The 16,415-nt window shown below is 34.7% G+C and overlaps 2 protein-coding genes across 7 annotated transcripts; one reads left to right on the forward strand and one right to left on the reverse strand.

Annotated features, from left to right (window-relative positions):
• Positions 1 to 118: 118 nt before the first annotated feature.
• LOC107403803 (polyadenylate-binding protein-interacting protein 11) lies at positions 119 to 5,788 on the reverse strand. 4 transcript variants are annotated; one of them, XM_016010717.4, is made up of 11 exons: positions 5,626 to 5,786; positions 4,611 to 5,295; positions 4,188 to 4,289; positions 4,053 to 4,097; positions 3,773 to 3,845; positions 3,546 to 3,658; positions 3,357 to 3,416; positions 3,230 to 3,277; positions 3,055 to 3,123; positions 1,125 to 1,186; positions 596 to 1,015 (listed from the first exon to the last, which is right to left on the reverse strand). In XM_016010717.4, exons 2-11 carry the CDS (start codon positions 5,139 to 5,141, stop codon positions 946 to 948), a joined length of 1,173 nt encoding a protein of 390 aa, XP_015866203.2. In that variant the 5' UTR covers positions 5,142 to 5,295; positions 5,626 to 5,786; the 3' UTR covers positions 596 to 945. The 4 variants fall into 4 exon arrangements, with proteins under 4 accessions (XP_060674281.1, XP_015866203.2, XP_048319957.2 ...); XM_048464000.2 differs by having other exon boundaries at positions 4,611 to 5,304; positions 5,626 to 5,783; XM_060818297.1 differs by having other exon boundaries at positions 4,611 to 5,787.
• Positions 5,789 to 9,609: 3,821 nt separating this feature from the next.
• On the forward strand, positions 9,610 to 16,303 carry LOC107403796 (uncharacterized). 3 transcript variants are annotated; one of them, XM_048463807.2, is made up of 9 exons: positions 9,616 to 9,758; positions 9,991 to 10,899; positions 11,117 to 11,451; positions 12,460 to 13,593; positions 13,700 to 13,858; positions 14,028 to 14,379; positions 14,459 to 14,529; positions 14,621 to 14,743; positions 15,476 to 16,303. In XM_048463807.2, exons 2-9 carry the CDS (start codon positions 10,005 to 10,007, stop codon positions 15,827 to 15,829), a joined length of 3,423 nt encoding a protein of 1,140 aa, XP_048319764.2. In that variant the 5' UTR covers positions 9,616 to 9,758; positions 9,991 to 10,004; the 3' UTR covers positions 15,830 to 16,303. The 3 variants fall into 3 exon arrangements, with proteins under 3 accessions (XP_060674152.1, XP_015866196.2, XP_048319764.2); XM_060818169.1 differs by having other exon boundaries at positions 9,610 to 10,899; XM_016010710.4 differs by having other exon boundaries at positions 9,610 to 10,899; positions 11,162 to 11,451.
• The last annotated feature ends 112 nt before the right edge of the window (positions 16,304 to 16,415 follow it).

Here is a 16,415-nt window from a genome sequence, read left to right on the forward strand (position 1 = left end):
ATTATTATTATTATTTACTCTCTCCCTTTGTGAATAATTGAATTGACTTTACTACTTTGAAACCATGAGAACGAACCGGGAAGCACCAAGTCGCAAGTAAAAGAGATAGCATTTCATCCGCTTGCACCACAAGCTATTCATAGAGCAATGCCTGAAAGAGACTGCAATATTAGCGTTTTCGAAAATGGTAAAAGATAAAACACCTCAAACTCGTATGCTAGGCTATTATACATTTTATTTACTTTCCATCCCCCTCTCTATGCAGAATTATGATTCCTAGCAAAAGCCCAGAGGAAATTAACAAATACAATGACTTGACCAACTTACCATATTTTTTTTTTTCTCTTTTGCTAGGAAAAAAAACAAAAAAAAAAAAAAAAAAGTTTCTTAACAAAACAGCGAATGCAAGAAAGTCAATGGTAGCTTAATTTAATGGGCAGGGTGACAAAAATCCTCTATCATAAAATCAATCAAAATCACAAACTGATTGATAAATATAACACACGGTGCAATCCACCAACCCAGCAGTTGAATTCAAGATCATCTTTTAAATTTGTTCCGATGAAATCTAAAACGGCTAAAAGAATCCAGGCAATAAATACAAAAAGGTCCAGCTTCATTAAGTAAACAAAATACTAATTTAAAGGGTAATTATATGTCAGAAAGTGCAGAGAAGGGCTTAATCTTGGGGAAACTCCCAACCAAAGTGCACAAAATCTTCCAAAAGCCTCAAGGTTCTGTCCAACTCTATATGCTTGAATAAGCATTAACAAAACCTATGATAACATCGATCCCATGTGGCAAAGCATAGGAGAGAACAGGTATATATATATATATATATATATATGACTGACCAGAAATATGAAAAACATCTTTACACGGGGTATGTGTAAATTATATAAATATAAATATTTAATCTGGAATTGTAAGTCAGTCTGGGGTTGCTTAACATAAGATTCGATGCATGGAAAGACGTGGAGCACGAGGACGAACAGGCGTCTTTGATGGGCTTATCCTGAATCACAATATCAGATGTCAACCTTCTAAAACCATTGATCTCACCCATCGTTGCTAAAACAAAATAATTCAGATGGAGAAAACATTGAAACGGCATGCAATCTAACCTTATAGGCAATGAACCCAAAACCACACCACTGCAGTTGAGAGCAGCAATCGCACTTTCAGCCTACATGAGCCAAAAAAATACGTCTTATATTTTATGTTTCTCCAAGTCTAAAAATTTGCTACTACACGTTATCAGTGTCACCTTACAAATCCTATACTTGTACTACGAATTGTAAACTACATTACTACATTAATCTAGCATGCTTACAATATGCATTTGTTAAGAAACACTCATGGATTAAACTTCATATGTATCATATATAAAACTATGCAACAGTTAAACATCACCTTGCATTTCTAACAGGAAATGCTGTAAAATTCTAATGTTGGCTGTCCCAAAGAGAACTCAGAGGAAAGCTTCCAAAAAGATGACAAACAAAATTTTCCACTGTACTCACAGCTTAATGTAACAGTGGAACGCAGGCATAAAAGACCCCAAATATCAAAGGGTAATTGTTCAAATTTGAGTACTTGCCAAGTTGCCAACCCATACGGAGCATGTATGAGATTTCAAACAGCAAGTCATTGTACAGATATAACTTTTTTCCGACACTTTTACAGGATGATTTTGACGCATCCAATTTTTCCTAAATGAGTATTTGCTAAGGCTATCATCATGCTTTCCAGCACTTCTATGACATACCAAAGGCATTATATGAGCAATGTCCTCCCTCAAACTATAATAAATTGCCGTTAACTGAAAACTTCTCTCTCCCTTCAAAGCCAGAAGATATATATCACCAATGTGGCAACACCCAACACACACCGTATATGAAAAACAATCAATGGCCAGTGTTTCTTAACTACCCAAATGGGGAATGATATGTGATGTGATTGGTCATTTAAAATCTCCAATTGTAAAACTATTAAGTCATAATAACAAAATGGTAAAGTATTTTGTCTTGCAGTCCAATAATTACCAGCGACTGCTTCGCATAGAGAGCGGAAGGAAAGGAGAAAATATAGATCAGAAAATTGAAAACTGTCAACACCGAGAAGGCCCATTATCACAAGATACCATCAAGGATGAAGAATTATGACTCGGGAAAACCAGAGAGCAAGAGTGAAAGAAAGGAAAACAATGAATGGATAAGCAGAGATGCTAAGATTGCAGAATCTAGATTAGGAAGTCCCACAACATCCAGAATCAAGGTTAGCACATGCAAATTCAAAGCAGTGGCAAGCAAGTTTTACATGGAGGAATTTATGCTATCTATTCGCTGATTTGAAAACAAAATGCCTAGATGTAGACTGTTGCATTAGCCAAAGATAGGAAAAAACTCAAGTTCTTACTCCAGGGTTAGTTTATAAACAAGATTCTAGTATGCAAAAAGAAATATAGAAGAGCATATGAGCCATGATAAAACATGGAGCCTGAAGGATATAAAATCTAAAGCAATAACAAGAAGTGGAAACCTTCACTTAGCTTTTACAATGTTGAACACCTATGTATCTGTTCCTCATGTCTAGCATGTTGAATGTCAGAAATCAAAACAAAAAAGGGAATGTTGGAGAGAATGTTTTCAATTGAACTACTTCAAAAGCTTAATACTGCTAAATGCATAATTAACACTAATACTATGACCGGCTAATAAACAAAGATACCTCCACATGAACCTGAATTTCTTATACCAATCGCACAGCCCCAATGAAATCAGTTAGGACAATTACCAAGACCACTATATCCAAGATTTGCTTTAAAATATGATCCAGAATTACTTTGAGAGGAGATAGCCGAAAGACTTCAAAAGGAGATGCTCTATTTGTGGGCTAAAAATATGATCAGTACAACCAATAGATGATACAATCATGCAATCCATAGTTGCATATCGAAGACTAGGAGTAAGTAAGGTCATATAGGGATGAGAATTTATCATATAAAAGCAAAAAAAGATACAGCACACAGGAACGAAAATGAAGAGTAAATACCATTACAAACTCGACAAAGGCAATTCGAGTAGAATGGTGATAGTCTCCTAGCAGCCTCAGGCGATATACCTGCATTACAATAGATGGCTCTATAAATACAGTCCTGATAAATGGCAGAATGAATATTAAACTTATGAAGAAAAAAGGCACTCATAACTTCAATAAGATCACAAACCTCTCCACAGACTGACTCAAAAAAGAGTTTAACTTCAGCTTGAGAAACCTGTTCAAAACCAGCCACATGAAACATGTAAAATGTCATTCTGGGACACATTCAATTATAAAATTTTCATGAAAATCACCTTTTTGTCAATGTTTGTACAATAAATAGTTCTTGCACACATCTCTCGCTCATCGTCATTCTAATAAAAAGAGCAACAAATTAATAGGTTTAGTAAGAAATATGAATTTAAATAAGATGGAAAAAGTGCCACAAATAAAAATTTTGAATATAAATAAAAGCAACAGCCACGACAGCAATGTTCAGTTACCCTAGGCAAGAACGTTGGATTAACTGGTGCAATTGCTGTCTTAGAAGGCAGCACCCTCACAGGGTAGAATCCAAGCATTGTTCCTGCCAAACTTAAAGCAGCTTGTGCACCCTCTGCATATTCAAATCCCAACGAGACAAATAATCAGAGACGTAACTATTTGAAACTACAGACACAAGCTAATCCACAATTATGTATAAGGTGAATATAAACATTATTGATTTTACCTTCATCAGTGAACTCAACAAAGGCAAAACGAAGTACAGAATTGGGGTCACCGCAAATTCGGCAGTCAACAACCTTTAGCCATTAAAAGGAGGTAAAAAATAATAATCATAATAATAATAATAAGGAAACTGTTAAAATCGAAAACTTCAACCAGCTAACTACAGAGCTCTTCAAAAGGGCAGTCGACAATTTTCACACTAAAAAGAAAAAAACGAGTGAAACTGTTTAAAATAGAACTTCATTAGTCCAGAGCAGGGTTGTTCGGAAAAGCAACATTACCTGTCCACAAGTGACAAATAGAGCTGCAAGCTGTTCTTCAGTGACCTATAATCTCAATCAACGAATGCATTATTCTTGCATACACAGGCATTGGCGAGTGACTAAAACTGGAAAAATGAATTGTGAATCACATACCTGTTGGTCAATGTCAGAGACATACACAGTCTTCCGAATTCTATCTTCTCGCTGAGCCAGGCTAGTCCTGCTATTCATTCTTCGTTTCCCTTGATTATTCCTCTGAGAAAACACCCATTAACAATTTGCTCAATCTGGTCATTCAGATAAGAGTTCAAAAGAAAAAGAAAAAGTGATACATTGACTATAATCTTCTATCATTCATCTTGAAACCTGGGCATTCCATAAATAACGCTTTTACTCAACTTAGCCCGACGCAACAAGTATTGGGTAGTCTAATTTTACTTCAAAAACCAAACAGCAAAAAACATTTCACGTTCTGTTTATGTTTTCTTCCTATTCGCCGACAGCAAACAAACTATTCTGAGGGAAATGTACTCGGAGGAAACAAAATCAAAAACATCAAATTTAAAAACAAACTACCCGTCGACCATTGTGCCCGTTGATGTTTCCATTTCTGTTGTTGTTGTTGTTGTTGTTGTTATTGTCTTCGTGATAAAGCATGTTGTTAGTGTAAAATCCGGCATTTAATCCGAAGCTGTTAGCAAGCGAAGGAGGTACAAACTCCTCAGCCATGGGGTTTAGCTTAGAAAACAGCTCCCTCAACTCCCTCATGTCCCGCTTGAAGCTCTCCGTCAGATGATGATCCCCATTTCTCTGCAAATCCCCACCACCGTTGGATCGCTGCTGATGATGAACCAGCCCCACCTGTCGCGCCTGGGTGGCTCCGATCTTCATATGAAGGCTCTGATCATGGGGTCTCATGACTGGAGCATTGCTGTTCTGGTTCAAGCTCGGATCCACATGGTTTCGTAGTTGGCCGTGCTTCGGTTGATCCTGATCGTTAGCTGCATGGCCGGAAGCTTCCAGTGACGGAACTTCCAGGCTCCGATTAGATGACGCCAAGCCCACGCTTTTCCCCAATTCCAGCCCAGCATTCTCAACCACGGCCATTATTTTTTCTTTTTCTTTTAATTTATTTATTATTATTTATTTTGTTCTTCTCAGAAGTGGTTGTTGAAGAAGAGCGAGAAAGACCCCAGAAAATAAAAACCACAGACTGAGAAATGTTCGTTGTAGATTCAAATTGTCTCCATCGACGATACAACTAAAGCGCCTCGAGATTACAACGGAGAAAACGAAAAACACAATCAAAAAAAAAAAAAAAAGAAAGAAAGAAAAAAATTAAACGAAGACAACTATGTATGAACCATATATACTAAAATAATTTGAAAAAATACATATGTTTCTTTATTTAAAAAAATAAAAAAGAAGGGGAAGAAAGAAAAGAAAAGCAAAGCTATTTTATTGGTTTCTTTTTCTTTTCTTTGTATGCAAAAATTCTAACAGTGGAGTGTTCGTGGTTGTTTTTGGTTTAATTAAAGGGTGGGGGTTTTGTTTTTAGTGAAATTTTGCTGAGTAAGGGTGAGAGTCAGACCGAAGATGTTATTCAGATGGAGGCGTGATCGTCTTTCGCTTCACATCGTCCTAAAAATGGCCAAATTGTTCCATTCTTACTCTTACGCCCACTCTCAGTCAAGATTCTGCTGCTGCTCTCTCACTCCACACCGCATCACCATCCCATGTACATAATATACCATTACATTGCATACACCATGTACATCATATGTATACATTATATAACGCTGCAGGCTGCTGGGTAAAATTCCCAGCGTGGCGTCTTTGGTTGCATTTGGAGGGTCTTTTTCGTATTTTTAACCCATTTACGGCCTCCTCTCTCTCTCTTACTTTCTCACGTTAAAGGGATGGATAAAATTCAATTCAATCCCTTTAAACCAACCTATTCAATTTATTTTTAATAGTTTAAATTAAAATTTTATATTAATTGGATTTGATTGCATTCAAAATATTATAATTTATTAAAATTAAATTAGTTAGTAGATTGGAAATATAATTCAATTTAATTCAATCCAAATCATATATTATATAATTAAAAATTTATATATTTTCTATATATATATATTTTATATTATTTTTTAATATATATATATATATTTTTTAACTTAATTCCAATTCTTAGATGAAATTGAAACCTAAACATTTTCATATCTTGCCACCGTACCACCACTATAACCATTAATCAAGCATCAATTCGACTATCATATACAGGCATCAAATTCAAAACTCACGGCACCACCAGTTAGGAGTGATATAATGACTATTAATGTTTGTTATTTGATGAAGTACATAATATATATCAGTTGCTATATATATATTTTTTTTTTACTTTCCATTGAAGAGTGTTTTTATTTTTTTATGTTTGATTTTATTCTAACATTGATAAGTGTTGCTGAATGTTATAAATTGCAATCTTATATTTTATTTTATGTTGAATTATTCTAATTGTACTTTATATTTATTTTTATGTTTAAAAAATTTTTAATTTGTATTATATATTTATTGACTAGTAAATTTTAAACCGATTAACCAATTCAAACAAAATCAATCATAAAATAGTTTTATTTGATTTGAATTTAATACTTCAATATTTTACATTGGATTCTATATTAAATAAATTGAAAAATATGAATTGAATGGTATTTTGATCCAAAACTGAATCAATCTAACCCATGCGCACACCCTTACCCACCTCTACATTCAAATTGCACCCTTTGTTTTTTATTTTTATTTTTTTTTTTAGGTATAAAAATTGCACCCCTCTTTGTATGGATGTTTCGGTAATTCAAAATGCCACGTACGGCAAACGATAACTTTATCCTATCTCCACCCTTTTATTTATTATTATTATTTTTTATTATTATTTTTTTGGGTGATTCTTGCCCCTCAATTGCTATAGTATGTTTATTTGTAGGTTTACTCTCCAAAGCCACCACCAGTACACTCTAATTATATATATATAAATATATATATCTGTGGACAGTGATGCATATTGTAACTGCTTTTTTAAGATTTGTGCACGAAAATTCGAATGATGCAACAAGAAATTGCTTATTGTTGCAATAACTGATAAGATAACAAAGTTTTTATGGTTCTGATGGAAATACCAAATTGATAGAGTATATTGTCAACCATATTAAAAATGTACTATGAAGTTTTAGGTGACTTTTTATGGACGTTGACCGCTGGATCATGTTCATGGCAATCTAAATTATATAATAACTGAAAATATATTGAGAGTGACTCACACACCTCCTCATCGGTCATCATGCAAAGCCGTGGTCAATTTAAAATCTTACCATGCGTTGTGGAGAATAATGAAAAACCCTACTTTATAATATTAAATAAATTCTCGTCACCATTCAACGACCAATCAAAAAGCAGGAACACGATTTTATTATTATTATCATCATCATCTAATAATTTTACCTTCTTTAGTTTTCTTTTCAAAGGATTCACCAATTAAAGTGTATAGAGTTATTTCTCATGAGAACGATATACAATACAAGTTTTCCTTTTACATATTCACCCACCAAAACAAAAACAAAAAAAAAGGAGAGTTTTCTTCTTACATTAAAAGCGAAAATGGCATGTGACCAAATTGTTAAGTTTTTTTATTAAAAAAAAAAAAAAGAAAAGAAAAAGGAAAGACTCATATATACTTTTAAATGTATGTGTACATATATATATATATATATATAAATATATATTTATGTATATATATTTGCTATTTGGATACTACAGCATATATTTATAACTTTCATACATGTTTGTCCATTTGAAAACAAATCAAAATGATGATAATCATTGACATCCATCAAAATATGTATATATATATATATATTAAACTTTTGTTTGATAACATGGTTAATTTTTAATTTAATTTTTTTATTTCTTTATATTTGATTTAATGCAATTTCATTTATGTCAAAGTATTATGACTAATGATAGTTATAGTTTATTAAATATTTTAAACAACTATAAACTTATATTTTATAGAAAATAAAAAATTAACTTAATCTGAAATTGTGTTCAATTTTATATTTATGTTTTTTTTTTCTCATTAATCTTATGGATAACTTAAATACTTAATAAACTCTATGTATCACTAATTAACACTTCATATAAGTAAAATACACAAAATTAGATAAGGAAAAGAAAAAAAAAAAAAAACCTTGTTACCAAACCCTACTTAAACCAATATATTTGTTCAAATTCTTATGCCAAAATTTTAAAGATAAATTACTTAAAAATATGTTTTTGCTACAAACTGAAACTTAAATGAAAGGCCAAAGGATAATTTTAAAATTTTCCACAATTATTTACAACACCACCTATTATTTAGTAATCAATTTAGCTATTAAATGAAAATATACTAAAGTCTCATTAGAATAGCCAGTTGGTAATAATGACCACTCTCCCCAATTTTCAAGAATGGAATACACTAGCAACAACTTAATTTGAATACTTCAGTTGGCTTTTACGTTTGTTTTGCTATATCAGAATAGTTTCCATAGGTTTTTTAACGTTATAAAAAATATTTCAAAATTAGTCCCAAAAATTTATATATTTATATATATATATATATATATATATATATAATAAAATAAAAAGTAAATTATATAAAACTCTTCTGAATTATTTGACACTTACAAACTAAACCATTTTATATTATAGAAAACTCCCTCAAACTATTAAAAATTTACAAGTTAAAGAAAATGTATATAGTAACACGAAATTACCCTTATAAAAATATTATAAAAATTTTAAAATTTAACATTACTTAAAAATTTCCATAATGAATAAATTCAATTAATTAAAAATAATATTATTTTTAATATCTGTAAGAAAATATTATTTTTATTTTTTATTGAAAATACTTCTATTGACTTTTTTTTAACAAAGTATTATATTTAATATTTTATGAAAGAAAATATGTGTTTAACCTTTTTTTTTTTCTAAAACATATCATTTTTATTTTGTAAAGAAAATATTTAAATGATATTTAATATTTCAATAATATATATATATTTTTTTGGGGTTATTAGGACCTCTCGTTTTAAGGCTGTGGGTGTTGCCACTAAATTGCCACTGAAGCATCCATAATAATAAAAAAATGAATTAAATTATTTAAAAAAAGTATAATGGATATGTAAAAAAGGTATTTTTATCGATTTAATTTTTAGCATTTTAATTAGTTTGAAAAGGGGTAATATGTTATACATAATCACAGTTGAGTGATCTATTTGTTATTTTAATAATTTAAGAAGGTTAAAAGGGTTATTTATGAGTATCAAGTAATTCAAGAAATTTTCTGTAATTTAGCCTTAAAAATAAAATGAAATAATATTTTTATTTTATTATTATAAAACTACATTTTTATTGTAAAATATTTACAGGGAAAAAAAAGGCAAAAAAAAAAAAAAAAAAAAAAACTGATGGAGAGCCGGCTTGTAACGAGTCGTGGAGCCGAGCCGTATATGTTATCTAGAGAGACGAACGCCAAAACGAGGAATGAATCTCTTTTCAGTTCCGCACATTCGTGCACGAGAGCAAGAAGCCATTTTCGGGCGTGCGAATAGAGATCATCATTCATCATCAGGACGCGGTGACGAAGAAGAAGCTGAAACGGAAACCCAATTCGAATACCAGGTACTAATCTTAAACCTGAGAATTTGTTTGGAAACTTAAACTCAACTTAGGGCTAGAATGGGGGAAGTTCATTGGTCTTTTGAATTTGCCAACATGTTCATCCCATCAGAGGATTATGCAAATTAGGTTTTCCAGGTTCAGGATTTGGATTGTTTCATTGCTAGGGAATTTCTGGGGTTATTAGGGTTTAGGCTTTTTTTTTTTTCTTTTTTTTTTTTTGTGTGGGGAATAGCGAGTGAAAGAGCTATGAAAGGACGGTCTCATCATCGTCTTCAGAATTCGGACCCTCCGGACGACTGGGTTAATGGTTCTTGGACTGTGGACTGTGTGTGTGGTGTGAATTTCGATGATGGGGAAGAGATGGTCAATTGCGATGAGTGTGGTGTTTGGGTGCACACCAGGTGTTCACGCTATGTGAAGGGAGATGATATTTTTGTTTGCGATAAATGTAAGAGCAAGAATAATAGGAATAATAGCGAAGAAACTGAGGTTGCACAATTGTTGGTTGAGCTTCCTACTAAGACCATGAGAATGGAGAGCGCTTATGCTTCCAGTGGACCTCCTCGCCGTCCTTTTAGGCTTTGGACCGACATTCCAATTGAGGAGAGGGTACATATCCAAGGAATCCCGGGCGGTGATCCTGCTCTATTTGGTGGGTTGCCTTCTGTTTTTACTCCAGAGCTGTGGAAGTGCACTGGGTATGTCCCCACAAAGTTTAATTTCCAGTACAGGGAGTTCCCTTGTTGGGATGACAAGGAGAATGATTCTCGAAAGGATGAAGAAAATGAGAATCCTGTTGATAAAGGTGCTGGTGTTCTCTTCTCTTTGTCGAAGGAGAGTGTTTTAGCAACTCCCGTGGCTGCTTTGGTCAGTCTGAGAGGTGCTTATGATGAAGGTGCTTGTGACCGTAAGGTCTCTTTGAAAGGGATAAAAAAGTGGGAGAGTGATGACTTAGATGTTAGGGGAGCACAGAATGGTGTGAAGAAGGAGAGAACCTTACTTCGGTCTGTTGTAGTACATTCTGGTAAGCGGAAGAAAGAAGATATAGGGACATCTAAAGATCGCACGAGTAGGAAGAAGGCTAGACCTGCTGAGAAAGAGGCCGATGCCAAGAAGAGAAGTGCGCATTCTTCTAGAACAGGTGAGTTAATGTGCTTTCTACTCATTTGGATTCTAACTATTTTACTTTCCTACCCATAATTCAATGTATATATACACATGTATTTTTCCTTTTTTGTTTTTTCATTGTTGGTTCTAGTATCTATTTAAATATCAACTACAAGTAACAGTGGGTCACATCTTGCGCTAGCTGATACGTCGCTGTTAATTTCAATTTTTTGTTTGCGTTTTATTACTAGTGTTGACACCCTCCAGTGATGCAAAACAATTGGAATTTTATGAAGACAGAGGCTTGAAGTTTTCGAAGACTGAAATTCAGAGTATGAAGAACAAGAATTTGAGGGATGCTGTGGTTAGAGAACCTTTATCTGATGGTTGTCCGGCAGCATGCGACAACGCTAAAAAGCACACTTCAGAAGTGCCCAGGCATGATTTTAACATGGCTACCGGTCAGAATGAAGAGAAGGTTGACAACCAGCATCCTGCAGTGCTAGGAAGTTCTCCCAAAACTGATGATGCTGTTGCAACATCAGCAGAGCATGGTGATGCAGGGAATATTCATGTAAAGGAAGAGGTATATTGTTTGTTGCTCAGTTTCACCATCTTAGCTGAAGATTATCTTCGGTGGCAGATGCCAATAGCCCATTGCTTCAACAGTTCCTCCACTTAATTTATGTTAAAACCTAGCAGGCAGCACTACTTTTGCACTTACAATTGTCATTTACCTTTATGCACGATTCATGTACAATTTATGCATGAATCAAGGGGTATAATGTGCTTTAATTCTGTAAGCTCAAACTGAATTTTCTAGAGAGGTTCTTGGTTTACTGATGTTCACTGGGAGCACTTTTTAGCACCTAGGATTTTAGGTTTTGTTAGTAAGGACATTATAGGTGTTTGATGGAGGTTCAAAAGTTGTCTTGACACCTATCCTCTTATTTGTAGAATCATTTTGGTGTTTTAGAAACCTAGTAAGGGATTTCTTGCATGGGCCTACTGCTAGGATTCGGTCCTTTAGTCTTTGGCTTTTACAGATGTAGCATATTTATTTTTAAGTCATCCTAGAGATATGACATTGTGTATTCAGACAGCATGTATTTGACATCTTTTTATGCTACATCTGGAACCTTCCAAAGCAAGTAAGCAAGAATTAGTTGTATGACGTTTGAAGCCTAATCTATAAATACGACCAGGAAAAGCATCATATTGCCAGTTTTGCTGTACCACAAGTAACCCAGATCTTATTCCTTGATAACCTTTTAACCTAATTAGAGATAGCCATGCTGGGAGCCTAAAGTTATGTTTTCACAACCTGGTAGGTTTTTAACTTAAACTTGTTTGGAGGCAAGTTTAGATCTAGACCAGTACTTATAATACGTACCTTGAAAACATGCTGTCTCTTATCTGATCTACTTTCTGTGTGTTTGTTACTTCCTCTAACTTTTCACCTAGTTTGTTGAGCAGCATTTCTTATATTTTCTGTGGGTGGTTATTTATATGTGCATATGTGCTTATGGTATTATAGAGTTTACGCTTCAACTTTTTGAATGACATTTCTTGTTTCACATTGTTTCTATAATAGGAAGATAAAATGGAAATCAATAAGCTAGATGATAGTTCTAAAGGTCCAGATAGAATTGCTGTGAAGCCTCCTCTTGATGATATGGCTAGTATTGCACCAGAAGTCAAGGACAATCAAATTCAAGAATCTAGTGGTGACAAGTCGCTGAGTTCCGAAAAACTTGATTTTGAAGTAAAAACAGAATGTGATGGGAATTCTAGGCCCCTGTTGAACTTTCAGTCTTCTCCTTATGGTGATGCAAAAGATCCAGGCATAGCTTCTGATCACATGTCTGAAATTTCTAAACTGAATGATACAACTGTAAGCAGTTCACAATCCAGTGACCATAAGGCACAAGATATAGACAGAAGTTTGGAAGCAGTCGGTGATTCTCGTAGAGACAATGCTGATGAATTATCTAGCAACCCTTGTCAGCAAAAACAAGAATTGGAGGGTCCTGAAAATTCCTTGAGTGTGCAGAAATCTTCTTCAGAACAAAGACATACTTTTGAGTTTCCTGAAGAGCATTCCAAACCAGGAGGAATTATCTCGAATTTGCCTGCTGTGCCAAGTCAGCGTAAATTAGGAGCAAGTGTTGGAAAATCTTCTTCTACTTCATCCACCATATTGATAGCCAAATCATCCACTTCCTCTAAATCTGCTGATGCTCTAAATTCTAATTCCATTGCAAAACAACAAGTCATTCCAGAATGCAATGTTAGTTCTAGGAAAGATCATCCTTCATATGATGTCAGGGATGAAGCAAGGGATGACATGCCAAGGAAAATCGTAAAAGAGCATCCAAAATCATTTACAAATTCGGCTCCAAAGCCCTCCCACTCAGGCAGGACTCATGATTCTGCTTCCAAGCAAACCACATCAGAATCAAAAGATTCTGGGCCTTTTTTATCTTCCAAGACATCTTCTGCCCCAACTACTGCAGTTACTTCAGGTTCAAGCGAACCTGCTGGATCACTGCACCATCAGAAGGGTGTACATTTGCATAATAAAAATTCAGCTTCAAATACACTACAAAAAGCAGAAAAGATGAACCAGACTAGTTCCCAACCTTCCTCTAAGATCAACCAGAATCATCCATCATCCATGTGCCCACCTGCACCTTCAAGTTCACCTGCAACACTAAGTGATGAAGAGGTGAGTTGAGAAATTTGGGGTTTGAATACAATTATTTTTTGGAAGTTAGGTGACCTGATCCTTATTTTTCATTTTTTATTTTTTTTTCCCCTTCCGATTTTTCCAGCTTGCTTTACTTTTGCATCAAGAACTCAACAGCTCTCCTAGAGTACCTCGTGTACCACGTGTTCGCCATGCAGGTAGCTTGCCTCAGTTGGCTTCTCCAAGTGCGACAAGCATGCTAATAAAGCGAACATCTAGTTCTGGAGGAAAGGATCATGGTTTGGTAAGAAGCTCACTTAGCTGATGTGTTCGGGAATAATATATTTTGAATGAAGTCATTATTCCCTTTTAAGTATGTCCAGTATTTGTTGACATTTGTTATATACACGGTTCTGTTAACTGTTTCTAATTTATAGTCTTTGTTTTTAGTAACTATTCCTATTTTATTTTAGGTAACTAGAAGAAAAAACAAGGATGCTCCCAAAGATGGGTTTCGAAATTCTCGTGAACTTGATGATGAAGCTAAAAGGATAGATAGAGTGACAATTTCTCATGATCAGAGAAGACAAGACATAGCATATACAGGTGATACATGTTCCAAAGGGGAGGATGATGGGTCTGCAACAGCAGCACAGTCCTCTAAGAAGAATATCCCCTCTACCTCTGCCGGAACTGCAACCAGTTGTCCATCTTCATCCACTGAAGCTAATGATCAAAATTTGTCGTCTATCCGCAGTTCACCTAGGAATACCTCTGATGACGATACAGGCACACTTGCTGGCCCTGTTCATCGTACTTTACCAGGTATTCATCTTCTATCTAATTAGGTTACCCAGATCATTTAAGTTGTTTTGTATTCATTATTTTTTTATTTAATATATAGGTTTGATCAATGAGATTATGAGCAAAGGAAGGCGTATGACATATGAGGAGCTCTGCAATGCTGTGCTACCGGTATGTTTACTTTTGTCAGGTGATTGTCATCCGGATGGAAAATAAATAAATAAATAAATCAAATCCTGAAACTTATGGTTTCGTTTTGCAGCACTGGCACAATTTGAGGAAGCATAACGGAGAGCGTTATGCATACACTAGTCATTCACAGGCTGTTCTTGATTGCCTGAGGAACCGACATGAATGGGCTCGGTTGGTTGATCGTGGTCCAAAGGTAAGAGCATAAAATCCTTTCAAACACTTCAACATAGTTATCTATATCTATCAGTGTTTCACTCAAAGGACATTAAAATGCTACTTTGCTATTTCAGCAATTTAAAGGCTCAATTCTGTTTTCCAACTTGGAACATATCATATGAAATTTGAAATATATACATATTTTTTTCCTCTATATTGTTGCTTAATTTTCCAAATGTTAGAACTGGTGACATTCATGCTATGATTTGAGTTTTTTTTTTTTTTTTGGTTGTTGGGGGGGGGGGGGGGGGGGGGAGTAAAATGAGTAAAAAAATATAGTGATAGTACCAAAGGCTTACTAGAAAATTTGAACTAGTATAAAAATGTTAAGAAGTAAGATAATTTGATGTAGATTTTGAGTAGACAGGATATTCATTCCTGCAAAATGGCGTAGAGAGTGATCTTTTGCTGGTGATGTCAAGATCTAAAGCATTAGTGGTACTAGAAGATATGCAAACATAGTTTGTTAGGTATGAGGATGAGAATATTTGTAGTTGATAAATGAAAAGCTAGACAAGGAATTGTTGTTATAGGGTTCTGGTAGTTTTTGAGTTTGTCAAGGTTGTGATCAAGTGGTTCCATTTCTTATGCATTTCATTGATAAGGATTCTGTTGGAGATTAATTTTTATCATGTTTCTGTTTGGGACTTGCTATCTAGTGTGGATGTGGACATTGTAACTAATGTATTATTCTGGATTTCTCTTCCAGACAAACTCAAGCCGGAAAAGACGCAAGCTTGATGCTGAAGAGCTGGAGGATAATGAGTATGGCAAAGGAAAAACTGTAAATCAGGTAGAAAGTAAAAGCCTTGAATCCCAGAGAGAAGACTTTCCAAAGGGAAAAAGAAAAGCTCGAAAACGTAGGAGACTAGCTCTTCAAGGGAGAGGAATAAAGGATATCAGGAAGAGACGGAAAGCAGATATGCTTAGTGATGATGAAATTGGAACATCTTCTAATTCCAGCGAGGAGAGCATGTCGAGTGAGGATGAGGTTCAGGGAGGTGGAGCATGTCCAGTAGGAAGTGAGACCTCTGCTAGTTCAGATGAGGCAGGGACCACGTAATTTTGAAAGGTTCAGCTTTTCATCTGATTTTGAGAGTTGAGGAGGCCTCTATCAAGTGGTCTTCTTGCATGTCAATTGGCTTCATACAACACGGTTGCATGGATTTTTTTTTTTTTTCGGAGTTACTGTATAGAGCCTGGAAGATGCTGAGTTGTTGGACCGATGTGTTCTTCTAAGTCGTGGTATATGCTGAGTGATGTACGGTAGTTGGATGAACATTGTGGTCTGATCTGACTGAAGGGTGGAAAAGCTGGTACCAAGCTGATATAAAAATTTGTAACACTAGGAGTGTAAATATGAATGCTATTTTCCGTTTTTGGGTGACTGTGACGTTAGTGCCTAGGACTTCTGAGCATTGCTATGTTTGAGGCAATATAGGCTTTTTTTAAAATAAGGTATTAGATTTTGGCAAGTAACCGGGAATAGCTTACTTTGCTGGTAAAAAATGTGGATATGGATTTCTCAAGTTCACCATCTTAGTGTGTTGAACTTCTCTTGCTCTCTCTAAACGATAGTTTTTTTCTAAATGAATGGTGTCTATCGTATGGGAATAAAAGAATGTATGTTTTGTGGCAGTAAAAGGAAA

Source organism: Ziziphus jujuba, chromosome 6 (assembly GCF_031755915.1).
Source record: "Ziziphus jujuba cultivar Dongzao chromosome 6, ASM3175591v1".
In the NCBI taxonomy this organism is placed as follows: Eukaryota; Viridiplantae; Streptophyta; class Magnoliopsida; order Rosales; family Rhamnaceae; genus Ziziphus; species Ziziphus jujuba.

Excerpts from the sequence above, each read along its gene's own strand:
- LOC107403803 (XM_060818297.1), bottom strand. The coding sequence starts at position 5,141 with ATGGCCGTGGTTGAGAATGCTGGGCTGGAATTGGGGAAAAGCGTGGGC. Across the intron at positions 4,290-4,610 it reads ACGGGCACAATGGTCGACGG|AGGAATAATCAAGGGAAACG; the intron begins GTAGTTTGTTTT and ends GTGTTTTCTCAG. Across the intron at positions 1,187-3,054 it reads CCTTTGTCGAGTTTGTAATG|GCTGAAAGTGCGATTGCTGC; the intron begins GTATTTACTCTT and ends TGGCTCATGTAG.
- LOC107403796 (XM_060818169.1), top strand. The coding sequence starts at position 10,005 with ATGAAAGGACGGTCTCATCATCGTCTTCAGAATTCGGACCCTCCGGAC. Across the intron at positions 10,900-11,116 it reads TGCGCATTCTTCTAGAACAG|TGTTGACACCCTCCAGTGAT; the intron begins GTGAGTTAATGT and ends TTTTATTACTAG. Across the intron at positions 14,530-14,620 it reads TCTGCAATGCTGTGCTACCG|CACTGGCACAATTTGAGGAA; the intron begins GTATGTTTACTT and ends TTCGTTTTGCAG.